Source organism: Anguilla anguilla, chromosome 10 (assembly GCF_013347855.1).
Source record: "Anguilla anguilla isolate fAngAng1 chromosome 10, fAngAng1.pri, whole genome shotgun sequence".
In the NCBI taxonomy this organism is placed as follows: domain Eukaryota; kingdom Metazoa; phylum Chordata; class Actinopteri; order Anguilliformes; family Anguillidae; genus Anguilla; species Anguilla anguilla.
The window spans coordinates 17,418,110-17,431,183 of record NC_049210.1 but is presented as its reverse complement, the minus strand read 5'-3'; the positions used below and the strand labels follow the sequence as shown (position 1 = coordinate 17,431,183).

General features: G+C 43.7%; 2 protein-coding genes across 5 annotated transcripts; one reads left to right on the top strand and one right to left on the bottom strand.

Moving 5' to 3' along the window:
* Positions 1-986: 986 nt before the first annotated feature.
* pole3 (polymerase (DNA directed), epsilon 3 (p17 subunit)) lies at positions 987-4,554 on the bottom strand. 2 transcript variants are annotated; one of them, XM_035380314.1, is made up of 5 exons: positions 4,401-4,554; positions 3,843-3,916; positions 3,634-3,719; positions 3,279-3,397; positions 987-2,660 (listed from the first exon to the last, which is right to left on the bottom strand). In XM_035380314.1, the coding sequence occupies exons 2-5, from the start codon at positions 3,906-3,908 to the stop codon at positions 2,476-2,478; spliced, it is 456 nt and encodes a 151-aa protein (XP_035236205.1). In that variant the 5' UTR covers positions 3,909-3,916; positions 4,401-4,554; the 3' UTR covers positions 987-2,475. The 2 variants fall into 2 exon arrangements, with proteins under 2 accessions (XP_035236205.1, XP_035236206.1); XM_035380315.1 differs by lacking the exon at positions 4,401-4,554 and adding an exon at positions 4,180-4,332.
* Positions 4,555-4,584: 30 nt separating this feature from the next.
* Positions 4,585-12,302, top strand: LOC118207040. Of its 3 annotated transcripts, XM_035380313.1 has the most exons (11): positions 4,585-4,678; positions 4,999-5,177; positions 5,273-5,453; positions 5,794-5,878; positions 6,215-6,333; positions 6,601-6,676; positions 7,109-7,468; positions 8,512-8,704; positions 10,212-10,351; positions 10,671-10,785; positions 11,023-12,302. In XM_035380313.1, exons 1-11 carry the CDS (start codon positions 4,674-4,676, stop codon positions 11,211-11,213), a joined length of 1,644 nt encoding a protein of 547 aa, XP_035236204.1. In that variant the 5' UTR covers positions 4,585-4,673; the 3' UTR covers positions 11,214-12,302. The 3 variants fall into 3 exon arrangements, with proteins under 3 accessions (XP_035236204.1, XP_035236203.1, XP_035236202.1); XM_035380312.1 differs by lacking the exon at positions 4,585-4,678 and having other exon boundaries at positions 4,853-5,177; positions 5,276-5,453; XM_035380311.1 differs by lacking the exon at positions 4,585-4,678 and having other exon boundaries at positions 4,853-5,177.
* The last annotated feature ends 772 nt before the right edge of the window (positions 12,303-13,074 follow it).

Here is a 13,074-nt window from a genome sequence, read left to right as displayed (position 1 = left end):
AGCTTTGCAATAGCTCACTTTCCATTAACCTAATGAAAGATGGGGGTCATGGGAGGACGAGGATGGGTTATGAACATCACGCCTTTCTTGATGTGGGTCAACTGGCAATTCAAAAACAACCGGAAATTTGATTCTTATCTGACAGACAGCCCATGATGCAAAACATGTTTGCCTGATACGGTCAGAATGCTACAAGTTGAAAATATGCATGAAATCTGTCGCTACGCTGAAATGTTTGGCATGCGGGCGTTTTGACAAGAGTAGAACATAAAAACTTAAAGGCAATGTCTGTTCATTTAGACCTGTCCAGGCAAGTACACCATCAGACATGTACATTAAAATATCAGCATTATTATATATAATATTCTAATCGAAAAAGATGCATATAGAAAATTCCTGCAGAGCTTGGTCTGCAAAGCCATTGGAAGGCCATATCAAGACAAACGCTACTTGTAATTTGACCAACAGAGGGCAACAGAGACCCATAAATTGGTCATAGGGTGCAATGGCCTACTTGGCCACAGCAGTGAAAGAGAAATGTTTAGATTTTACAGCACCTTGATTGGCCGAAGCAGTGAAAGAGAAATCTTTAGATTTTGAAGCACCTTGATTGGTCACAGCAGTGAAAGAGAAATCTTTAGATTTTGAAGCACCTTGATTGGTCACAGCAGTGAAAGAGAAATCTTTAGATTTTGAAGCACCTTGATTGGCACAATCCAAACATGAGATCCACATACATCCATGTTGATGAGGGCTGCTGGATGGGAGGTTGGGGCCACCTCTGTTCTGCACCTCCTCATCTCCTGGAAGCATACCATCTGAGGTAATTTGAAGGCTAGTTGGCTAGAACAAGTCATAAGCTTCACCCCAGTCTATAGTCATTTTACCTCTGTTGAGGTCATTCGCTACAATACTTCTAAAATATTTAACTAGGAGCTATTATTTCAGTTATGCCAGGTATTAATAAACTGGAACACACACAGACATCTATATACAAATGTTTATTAGAAAAGTAGTCAAATATTAAGTATAAAACATTCTGAGTGCTATACAAATAATTGAACTCAGCATTCACCTTATTACAAGGGATCAGTAAAGGTGGGTCTAACGGTGGGACGTATTAACATTTATGGCAGTAAGTTGTTATGAGCTACAATACAATTTGCAGTTTTAATGAACTTTTATCACATGTAAATAAAAAAGGTATGTTAATTCTGTTGTCCCATACACGCTTCAATTCCACACTGATGTTTGATGTTATCTGTAGAACAATGTTGTGCTGGTTGTGGTTGTATCATTCTAAATATCAGAAAACACCTGCCCAAATGAAGTCTCTTTTCCAATTTGTATCTTTACACACATACACACTTTTAGGTAAAGTACCTTGGAACAATACAGTAATGTATGTTGAGGACTGAGTACATTGATGCATTCCAAATCAGAGGTAGAACATCTGGTTGTGACTTGTGACATCAGTTCACAAACCCAGTGGTACATTTCCTTGGGCAGTGCTGCATATTTTTTTCTTCGATGGACATTCAACAAATTTCTACAAGAATCTACTATTTTCTATAAAGCATGACCGAGAAGTGTCGGTAAATCAAACTGTTGTACATCACACTGGTAGTGAACACTTCAATTTCAAAGCTGATGAACAATAACTAGAAAGCCAACCAATCACTATAACACACTAATGGCTATAGTGAACCTCAACCTTAATAAAAGGCTTTAGAAGATGGAAACCGGACCCAAGTTAACTGTGGAACTCATGGCACAGCTGTTCCTTGCTCGTTTGTTTATACTGAGAATTTCATACTTGTGTTGGGAGGGTTAGGCTTTACAAACTCTACTACGGGTGATGCTAGCATGTGCGGTCAGTCACTGACTGTTAGAAACCAACCAAAAACTGACATAAATTTGAGTTTGGGCTGTCTTTAGCTGCCTATGACTAGGGGTTTGCATTAGCAGGACATGGCTGCCATCATAATGCCTAGGTTAAGTAGCATGAGTTAAAGATGGCCAAGGTTCTGCAGGTTACTACACCCTCTGCACCCCGGTCTCCCAGCACCACTGTTTACCAGGTGCTCAAGACTCAGCAAGGCTCCTGCAGCATGTTGTGTAGACAACAGTCATTGGCTTGCAAGCGGGTGTATCAGTGGTGTGTATATGCATGTGGGTGCAGGCAGTACAGCACTCGCATGAGACCAGAGAACAACTGATGATTCCAAATGGAAGAGGGGAAAATACATCTGAGAATTACCTCCACTACAATTGGTTATACGCCATGAGTCATAGACTAAACAGGACGGTTTCACCCAATCAGGGGCCAATAAAGCCTCACTCTCACCATCACTACTTTACAGGGATCTTGCCACGGTCAGGATTACCTAGAAGTGCAATCGTGTTTTTCTTTCAGGGGCAAATGCACATTTCGTGGTCTGCCGGATTTCCCTGGGGGTCGCAACGCAGGTTTCCTTAGTTCTCCACTTCCTCCTCTCCCTCGTTCTCTCCTTCCTGTTCCTCCTCCATGTTCTCATCCTCTTCCTCGAGGGTTTCCTCCTCCCTGCTCTTGTCATTCTCTTCTGCATCGGTCTTCTTTTCCTTGTCTTTGCGTTTCTGTTCAGACGCCTCCTTCTTCCCCTTCAGCCCTTTCTTGTAGGCTGTTATGTAAAAACAAAGCAGCATTTTAACAATGCACACCATTGAGTCTTCAGCTTCTCTCCTCCTGCAATTTTAACAGCAATAAAAAATGTCTGAACATTAATACTGTTAATTAGGTAGCGTCAGTCTTAATATGCTGAGCTAATATTGAAACCAAACAAGTATTTCAGGCATTTATAATTTCTATGAGAGTGCATGCATTTCTACATGTGTTCTTCATGTCTCTGTCAGGCACCAACTAAATTCTGACTTGGCTGAATATGTTTCTAAAATTTCCACCCAAAATTATCAGTCACTAAAAATTTAATCATAAACTTGTTATGGGCTACTCTGACTCTGCAAGGTGCTGCTCAAGCAGTACAAAAATCTTATGGCAAAATTGTGAGTAGTGTGTGCGTAAATCAGGCAAAGAAGTAGACGCCTATGATTTTTACATGCCCTGATTCTGGAGACATTACAGGATCCTTGAGACGAATCACAATCGGAACTATTTTTCACCCAGCCTGACAGTTTGACCTGACTGCAGTTTTCCATGGCCCTGTGGGGCCTTAATTTCCCCTCTGTGGGCCACATCCTGTAGTGTTTAACCTGTGTTAAACCCGCGCCCCCGCACTCACCCTCCAGGGCCTCTCTCAGAGGCTGGAGGAAGCGCTCAAACTCCATCTCCTCCATGGCTGCCATCACATCCCCTGCGTTGAGTGTCTTCCTCTTGGCCTTCATCGCAAAGTTATTTGCACTGACGCCAAACAAGAGGAGAAACAAGATGCAATCACAGACAGCCAAAATGATTTGCCATAAAAATGCATGCCAAACAGATCTGCATTGTCAAACAAAACGTGAGCATCTATATGATCCAACTGTTCTGATAAGTAGCTGATGATCTTAATATATGCTACTTATATGCAGAAATTTATTCATCTGCTTTCTGCATGCAGCAGTTACATGTGTACACTGTGCTTTTGTGATATTCACCATGACGTGGCATACAGGACGAACACGCTGGCAGCCTGTGAGATGGCCCTCCTTGCCTCTTTGGATACATTCACTCCTTCGGGCAACTGCGAGAAGAAACACATGGGGGCAGAACTTATCACATGATCCAAAAAATTCGTGTTGAAGTTCTAGACCTAAATGGTAGCAACAGAATTATCGTCTTAGTAATGGTAGCGCAAGAGCCTCACCGCCTCTTTAATAATCCGTGTGATGACAGCGTTCGGAAGATTTAGGTCCTCTGGTCTTTCTGCCATGTGCTTTCCTAAAGGACAAAGCACCACGGTAATCAAACACTTAGCTAACCATCATTAGCATCCAAGTCATCGAAATGTTAACATCGTGTTAAATATTCCCCAGTTACGTATTTTGTAAAACTGCAGCTGTTACAATCCAGTCCAGCGCTAGCCAAATTAGTTAACTAAGCTAACGTTAGTAGCCCATATCGCTGCAGTAGCTAGTTAGCTAGATAGGGACGCATCATGAACATTGCCACATAATTTACCACCATTCCAGTTTGCAGCTTACCAAAGTCTTTCTGAACGACTTGTATATACTAAGCAACCCACTGAAGTGTCATTGGTGTTTCTTTATGAACAGTTACCCCCTGTCCATTTTTATTAACATGCTTATTAGTTAGCTGGCTAACACGACAGCTACCCGCTCAAATCTTGCAATCCGATTGGGTAGCTAGCAGCTGACACTTTACAGGCTAAAGTTACCGTGGTAAATATCACCTTTCAACTCACCCAGTCAACTTCAATTAAAATCCTTGTGGTATTCTGACGTCTTGCAGCGTAATATACGGTGTAATATAAAGCGGGATCTAGCAAGCTAAAAACCAGAAAATGTAGGTATTGTTTTAAAGGCAAGTTAGCTTCCTCTCGATAAACTGGGACAATACTCCCAGAATGCAGTATTAACTGTAGCCCGTCCTGCGCAGACTCGAGCGAAAGCGTCTAGTTGCCTGGTTACGAAAAGTTTTCCCGTTAGAACGGTCTGGTCTTCTAAACTTTTACAAGATGAGGTGAAGATTAATATTCCACATTAATCGTTTTACTCCTTTTCATCTAGATGATTTTTAACTCGTAATGCTGGTTTTTGTGCTGGTTAAGCATGCCACTCCGACGAAATCGCTCAAGCAAGCCGATAACGTCTATAATTGTTAGCTATGTTGGACTATTATTTTTGGACAGTTCTTGCATAAACCTTCGAATGCATATTGAGCGAGCTATTTGACAAGTTAACAGCAACAACTTACAGCATGTACTGTTTCCTGGCTAGATGTACGTATGTTGAGTTATTCTCACCTGTTACTGAACTGATGATGAATGTTGTTTTTTTCAGGTATGGTCCTCTTCATGTGGGCGGCTGTCCCAGTGAGATTCTGGATGAGACACACTGCTTTTGGGTCATGTGCCCGCATCCCTGCTGCTGGGAGGCTGAACAGCGTGTGGCCAGAGGCGTCGCAAGACGCGTACAATCTAGAACACCTGGCAGGAGTAACGTCAATGCTCTTTCACAAGGTACTGCACTGCCACACAATTACGCCAATCTACACTGGTGACGGATTAAATGTTTCTCATGCACTTTTTCTTCCCATTTCTTCTTTTCAATCCAGAAGAGTGTCCAACTCTTAACGTTGTGAATGTGTCAGAGTGGGCCAAAACCAGAAAGCCTCCAAAGGAAAACATGCTTTACAGAGCATTTAGCTCGGAGAGCTGTCACCCAGTCACTTCCCAATCCCAGCTCTGCAGCCAATCACAGAACTTCTTGAAGGACTCTAATATAAGATTAGAGAGGTAAGTGGTTTAGTTGCTGACATGGATAAAACACTGGTTTTAAGAGCCTAAGAACTACACTCATGCTTTCATTAATTTGTTAAAATATCTAGACATCCTGATTTTCAAAATGACACAAAATGTATGGAAACTGAGTTTGACTTATTCCACACATTCTTAATAATATTTACTTATTTATTTATTTATTTATTTGCGTAACCTAGTTTTACGCTTGGTATTGTTCTTTCTTAAACAAAGCTATTTACGTGGAATGTGAGAGCTGTTGAGTTGCTTGATTATACAAACGTCCATAATGACTGTGAATGAATGACGTGTGTTCTGTTGTGTGGTGGGCCTACAGACTAAAAGACCTTCACTTTCCTGAGTGTACCTCTGCTGCTAAGAGCCCCCACTCCACAAATTACAAGCACAACAAGGATGTTAAGGTAATCCCTAGCCTCACACACACACACTTGCACAAAAGCGCACACGCACACACACGACTCACCTGGTTGTGTCACATATCTGGAGTCCTGTCCATCTTCTTCATTCCAGGAAGGATTCTGTTGTCTGTTTCACTACCTCTTCAGTGTCAAACAATCAGAACTGCATAGTGATGACCCAATCAGACAGTGAAACAACCTGTGTATCTGCAAGCATTTTCATAGAAAGATGGACTCCCAGGATATAGAAAATAGCATTTAGGTTAACTGAAATGATTGCAAAAATACAGGTTTGAATCCTCCTGTCTCTGAATTGTGCTTGGTCTGTTACGCTCACAGCTGAGCCTGGCCCAAATCAGCCCTTTAGATCGTTCTTCTGGAGCCTTGTGTGGCAGCGTCTCCATGGTGATGTGGATACCCAACCCGAACCGCGTCTCCCATGATCCCGCTCACCATAGGTAATGACTACCTGAGCTGTACGTTAGATCACATCTACTTTCATTTCACTTTAAGATTAATCTGTGTATCTCATAAACAGAACTGACCTTTATTTTTGTGACCTCGTTCATAAAAGCCCATCGTTTAAGTTAATTCATATATTGGTGGAGATGTTTTTAAATGTAAATACCATATTTTGCTTTTAAATGGTTTGCCTGGCTCATTTTGGAGACTGATTAATGTGTGATTCATGTGTCGAGTATTTTTTCCTGTTTCTTGTGCTGTAGACGGAAATCTTCGCACGTCGGTGTGAGAAACATCGCTTGTGTTCCTTCCTCCCTTTTGTGTGACATCCCAAAACCGGTGAGAGGGAAAAACAACTTTGATTGAAAAGATTGTTGCATGTCCGGGTGAAGAAAAGCTGCAGCTTGCTGCATGACTCAGAGAACCCATGGGTGCACTCCTACACATTTTCAAAGCGTGTTGTGGCAATGGAGTAGGCCTGAAGTTACAATTAGAAAGGCAGACTGGGAATAAAATATTGCTTATAAATACGCAGTTATATATGTTCGTATGCACATGAGAACACTTGTTTTCCATAATCGTATGAATCTGCACTACTGAAATAGTAATCGTTTGTGAAATTAATTGATATACTGCTTACCTCAAGCTTCTGACAGAAACAAATGCAGCGACTGCCGTCAGGAACATAAATCCATTTAAGAATCTGATACAGTAGGTGCATGGTTAAGAAGATTTCATGTATGCCATTTTCTTAATTTATTTGTGTAACAGAACAGAAAGGAATCCAGAAACATTCAGAAGACTGAACACCTGCAGCAGACCTGCACACAGCTGGCATCACCCAATGGGAAGCCACGTGCCCCTGGTCACATGGTTTCTCAGATAGTGCTCCACACAGCAGACGTTGACCTCACGAACCTGAGGGGGGCATCCACCGCCGCAGCTGAAGCCGAACTCGCCGCCGGTGGGAACCGGGGGGTCCTACAGCCGAAGCCTGAGCCGGAACCATGGCCTGGCCCCCGTCCCGGAGAACCCGACGCCTGCCCCGCGGCCGAGAGGGAGAGAGGGCCTCGGAGAGAACCCGCGCAGCGCACCCTGCCGCGGCTCGCCCGGTGCACGCTGGGCAGCGCGGTGAGTGGGTCAAAACCAGCGCGGACCGCCACCTTCCCCGGCGGGCGGAAAGTTTGCTCTGGGGGTAATTTAAGCTGGCGGCTTTGCGTTGGGGGGCGAGGGGTGAGGGGGGGCTTTGAGAAACACTGGCGCTTTTCAGACGGGGCACAGCGCGCTCTTAGCCTGCACCTTGGCCCAGAGTGAGGCACCCCCCCCCCCCCAGCTCACCGTATCAAGCGCTCCGATCGCGCTAGAGAAACAGGCTCTGCTGTGGCAACGTGCTAATTTCGCGGTGGGCCGGGGGACAGGAGGGGGGGGAGGGGGAGGTGGGAGGGGAGGGGAGGGGAGGGGCGGGGCTGTTACGGGAAAGTGGTGTTCGTCCAGACAGGCCTCTGTTTATTTGATGCAGCCCCAGATAACAATCTAGTGGGCCAGATCTGCGCCTAACAGCTCTCATGCTTATTTGCTTAGTGGAAAGGCCTCGTTTGCCGAGCGTTCGGCAGTCACGTAACTTGTCGATTAGTCACACTCGAGTCAGGGAAGAATGCAATTTGAGCAGCAAGCGTTCCTTGTGGGCTGTGAGTAAATAAGTGAATTAAGAATTTCCAAGCGCTGTGAAGCAAGCAAGTGCACATTTGGACCTCTAAACGAAAACACTGCCTCCCTGTTAATGAGTTGTTGGCGTGAGAATGCGAAGAGGTGGTTGTTTCATAGCCAGCGTCTGTCGTTTAGCATAAATCTTTGTGGCCGAGACAAAAGAAATAATTTTGCTTTGTTTATTTTTTTTACATAAGCCAACTAATGATGCATATCTCCCCCCACCCCAATATACACACAATTACTGTGCACACTAATTACTAGGGGGTAATTATTCTTTAACTCTTAGTGACCTGTTGAATGTGCTTACGTTCTTTGTTTGATACGTCACTCATTGTAAGAGTGCATGCTAAATGGAAGTAATGTAACATTAATGCTGTGGTGGAGAAGGGTTGTGGTTGATGCTCGTTTGTTGTTGACAATTAAGACTGGATTTTTTTTTGTCCCTTTTGTTTTTGGTGGTGCAGAATGTGGCTGAAGGAATTGATTGGCTGAGACTCAAGAGTCAGACACACCTTTGGAAGAAGCGCGACCTACGGCAGGACTGCGGCAAGGACAGGCCCGTCTTGGCTCCGCCCCATCCCCCCCATCACTGGGCCGGCACCCACCGCCTGTCCAAAGCCACGCTACACCACCATCACAGGAGTGCCCTGGAAATAGGTACTAGTACCCCTTGAAACCCCCCAGTAACTGTGACCTGTACGATTCACTGTGCCAACCATGGTCACATGTCACAGTCCACCCAATCAGACACATTAAAATGAAGGCTGCTGTAAATTCTAGTTAATGGGCAACTTTTTCTGCAGTCTCAGCATTACTGTATCCAAACGTGCCTGAGTTTGGCTTAATATATTCTGACTTCAACCTATTCTTCATTCGATGTATGTTTGACCGAGATAATTTCATTCATTATTTCCGCTCAATTTTAACAAAAAAGCGATGTGCGTAAAAGAATCGCCTTTGTGTTCATAGAGCTCTCAGACGTTCTGCGTAGTTAACGCTTTAGTTAACAGTAACAGGGGTAAGGCTCCAGTTCCAGTCTTAATTGCCCTTCTAACAGTGGCCTGTGTCTCCATAGTGTCCTTCCTGGATGATTGTACATGCCAACAGTACCATCCGTTCCTCATCACATATTCATATATCTAATTAGGGATGAAATTCAGAAAATGAACATTCCCCAGTCTATTCTACGATTTCCCTGATCCTGTTTTTCCCTTTTGCATGATTAACGATCAATTTAAATAAAGCTTCCCCATTAGCATCTAATTAATTAATTTTTGCTTGAATGCATCTAATAAGGAATCTCTCTGCTTTCGTACACATGAAATATTTTTAATTATAGTGGAAATTGTTTTAAGTTGAAACAAAAAAACCAAACTTCTTGGATGTTTTTGCAATTACACTCTTTTGACCAAAATTATTTTGTTATAATTAAAATGAATTTTATAAGATTTCTAAGGTCCTGCAGATTCCTGCATTTGGCATAGGCCTAATTTGAGCAAAAAAAGAAAAACATCCTTGGTCAGTGAACTCTCTGTAAGAGTTCTGTAATTTTATCATATCACATTGCATAACTGTACTGTTCTACTACCTCTCATGCAGACGTTGAGGAGGGAAATGTAATTATGGAGCAATGACTTTTCTGTTTGTTTTTAGCTGTGTACATTCACTCTGATTTCGCTTTGGTTTACCTGTGGAGCTGTTCTGTGTAGTGCAGTGCTCCCCTGTGTCTCATTAAACTGTGTCATGCAGTGCACTGCTTCCCTGTGTCATTATACTGTGTAGTGCAGTGCACTGCTTCCCTGTGTCTCATTATACTGTGTAACGCAGTGCTCTGCTCTGTGTCTCATTATACTGTGTAACGCAGTGCACTGCTCTGTCTCATACAGTGTAACGCAGTACACTGCTTTCCTGTGTCATTATACCGTGTAATGCAGTTCACTGCTCTGTGTCTCACTATACTGTGTAGTGCAGTGCACTGCTCCCCTGTGTCATACTGCTGCTCCTCTAACTCTTATGACTCTGGGATATGTTGTTCATTGTTCTCCTGTGTCACACTGTAGTGTGTTATGCAATGTCCTGGTCCCCTTATGTTGTGTGTTGCTGTAGTTTTTCTCAGAGAGAGCTGTAACATGTTCTCAGTCCAGCTGCATCTGTTTGTGTGCAGGGCCTGCTGTGTGCCGCTGTGCGGAGTGTGCGGAGGAGATGCGGGGCTGTGGGGGAGACGGGCGTTCGGACTTTAGCGCAGCAGGGGGCTTTCCCAAGCTCAGTCAGGGCTCCGCCCCTATGCGCTGCAGCTCTCTTCAGGTGAGCGTCTCCGCCCATCTACAAGGCTCCCCGCAAATTGGTGCACCATGGTTTGTGTAGTTTCTCATGTCTCTTGCCTTGTAGTATTTAAATGGTTTGTGATGGTTCTTGCATTTTTCAGCGTACATGGATTACTGCAGCTGGGTATGGTGGGTGTACACCATAACGTCTTAATTTGATGTTTAGCGTTACAGGGCAAACTTATCTGACCTCTCAGAACTGACCTGCTTTGTTATGAGAACGACTGAAACGAGGTCAATTTGGAAACCCTTAGAAATACGTGTGAACTGAAAAAAGTTGTCTGGTTGTGCTTTACAAGCCTTTAGACGCAGACGACATCGGAGACAGGAAGCCGAGTGGTGGAGATGATGACGTCTCTCGGAGCTCCGTGCTGGAGCCACCGGACACCGCAGCCACGCTGCAGGGCACCCTGGGTAAACTGCTGAGGTTTACATGGTCCTGCAATATGGTCCTCACCACTTAGTTCACATAAATTCCCCTCTGAAATAAAAATTCTAGTCTTTAAGCTCAATAATAGCAATTTTCAAAGCTTGGGCAATCTAAATGTAATCATACAACTGATTGTTAAAATGTTCTAAAATAAATGAGCACATTAAATGTTTTATATTCTGATGTCACCATTGTCTCTCTCTTCCTGTACATCCACGCAGGACGGAGGGTTACTATAGGACAGAAGAGCGGGGGCGCAGGGCGGGGTTCTGGGAGGAGTCTGAGCAGAGGCACAGAGGGTCGTGACTCAGGAAGTGACTCAGGCTCGGAGGACGAGGACGGGGACTTCGGGCCTTCGGAGTCCCGTCTGTCCGCGCCGCCGCCCAGCCTGAGGTCTGACTTCGTCGACTGAGCTGTGACAGGAGCGTAGAGGGGTCAAAGGCCGTGAGCCACCCACCCAGGCCTAGCAACCTCGTGAGGCGGAAGTGGCAGCTTGTGCAGGGCAGAAGAAGAATGTGTTCAATTTTCATTCATGTTCGCGGGAACAACCTGGGGTTGGGGCAGTCTGGTAGCTGTCATGTCATTCAAGGAGGGAGGGTTCTGCACAGATTTTCCCTGTTTCAAAGTGATGGGATTAAATGGGCTGAGTGGCCTGTTCTTATCATCAAACATCCTTATGCTTATTCACGAGAGCGACTGCTGCAGGTACATTGGAGGTGAACGTTTGCCTATCTGCAGGGGCGCTGCCAGTGATTTTTGGCCCCATGAAAGATCTCACATTGGCCCCCGAACACCATTTAATGTTTAAGTTGTACTGTACGTGATCCTACTGTATTTTCTGTGGGCCCTTTTCTGCCTTCAGGCCAAAAAATTATTGCTGAATTATTAAAATGGAGCTGCTTGTCTGCATTGAATTGCTGGAGGACTTTACAACAGCGTGAAAGGGCTACGAATGTGATTTGACATTCCACATTGGGACAAAGGTATAATGCTGTAGCTATCAAATAATTTTTTCCCCCCACTCATTTTGATAGGCAGATAAATAAATATATTATCTGATGCTAATGAAGATGCTCAGTATGCTCAGTACAGAGTCATGGTGTCCTAGCATACGTATGTTTGAATATTTCTCTGTCTGCCAACCAAATCATTCCATTCAGTTGACTGGCTATATATGTACCATCCCTTGGGCTCTAACTCAAGTCCTTGTGTACAGATTGAAGCTATGAATGAGAAGTGTGTCACTATGCAGTTGTCCTGCATGTCTGATGGTGAAATTAAATTCAAATGTGAGCAGATAATAGGATAAATGTAGATTAGCCAAATGTTTGCCATTGAGCTTGTTACTTACAGGCTCCAAGTCCAAGTGGCCATAGCCTTGACCAAGGGTAATTACCCTGAATTGCTTAAGCAGATATAGAGCTCCACAAATGAATAATATGTGAAATAAATACATATTTAAATAGACGTTGTGTAAGTTGCTCTTGACAACGGTGTCTGTAAACCATGTAATTAAATAATGTAATGTATTGAAAATCAAAGGCATTGCGTCGTTTGTTCCACTTGAAAGCACAAGGTGTCACTATGGAGTCGATTTGAAAGATCTACCACAGGGCAAGCACAGAAAGAGTCAAACTAAGGGTATAAAAATGTGGCAGTGATTTTCATTGTAATTATGTAATACCTATATTATAAGATATACCATCTTAATGCTTGGTTTATTGCAATAGGTGCAGATAAGATACTGTTTTGTTTTGTTTTCCACTTAGAATGGCCATTGAAACCTGCCAGACATTTGCCCGCGTGATTGGTCGCTCTGCTTGGTTTTACAGTCATGTGGGAACCATGATAGTTCAGGGGTCACATTTTCAGGTCCGCCAAAATAAATATGACCCTGACATACTGAAATATTAATGTCTGGAAAACCGCTGTGGAAAATGTAAATACTCATAAAAACAAGTGTTATGTAATTCATATGTTAAAAACATCTAATACATGTGAGGTTTTAATCTGGCGTTGCCAATTCGATACATGAACCGAAAGGTATAGTTGTCAGTACAGTATGTTCCCCATACACAGTTGTGAGACAAAGTCTAAGGATTATGTAACTGACTTTGTCCCAGTACTCCTAAATGGATTTCATTAAAAAACTTTACTCAGTAACAGGTTGACCGCACTTACCCGGGCATAATAAGGTGAGAAGAACAAATGGAAGAAAAATGGGCGGGGGGATGTTTAAGCGTGTCAGCATGATCCATCGCATACGGGAGGAG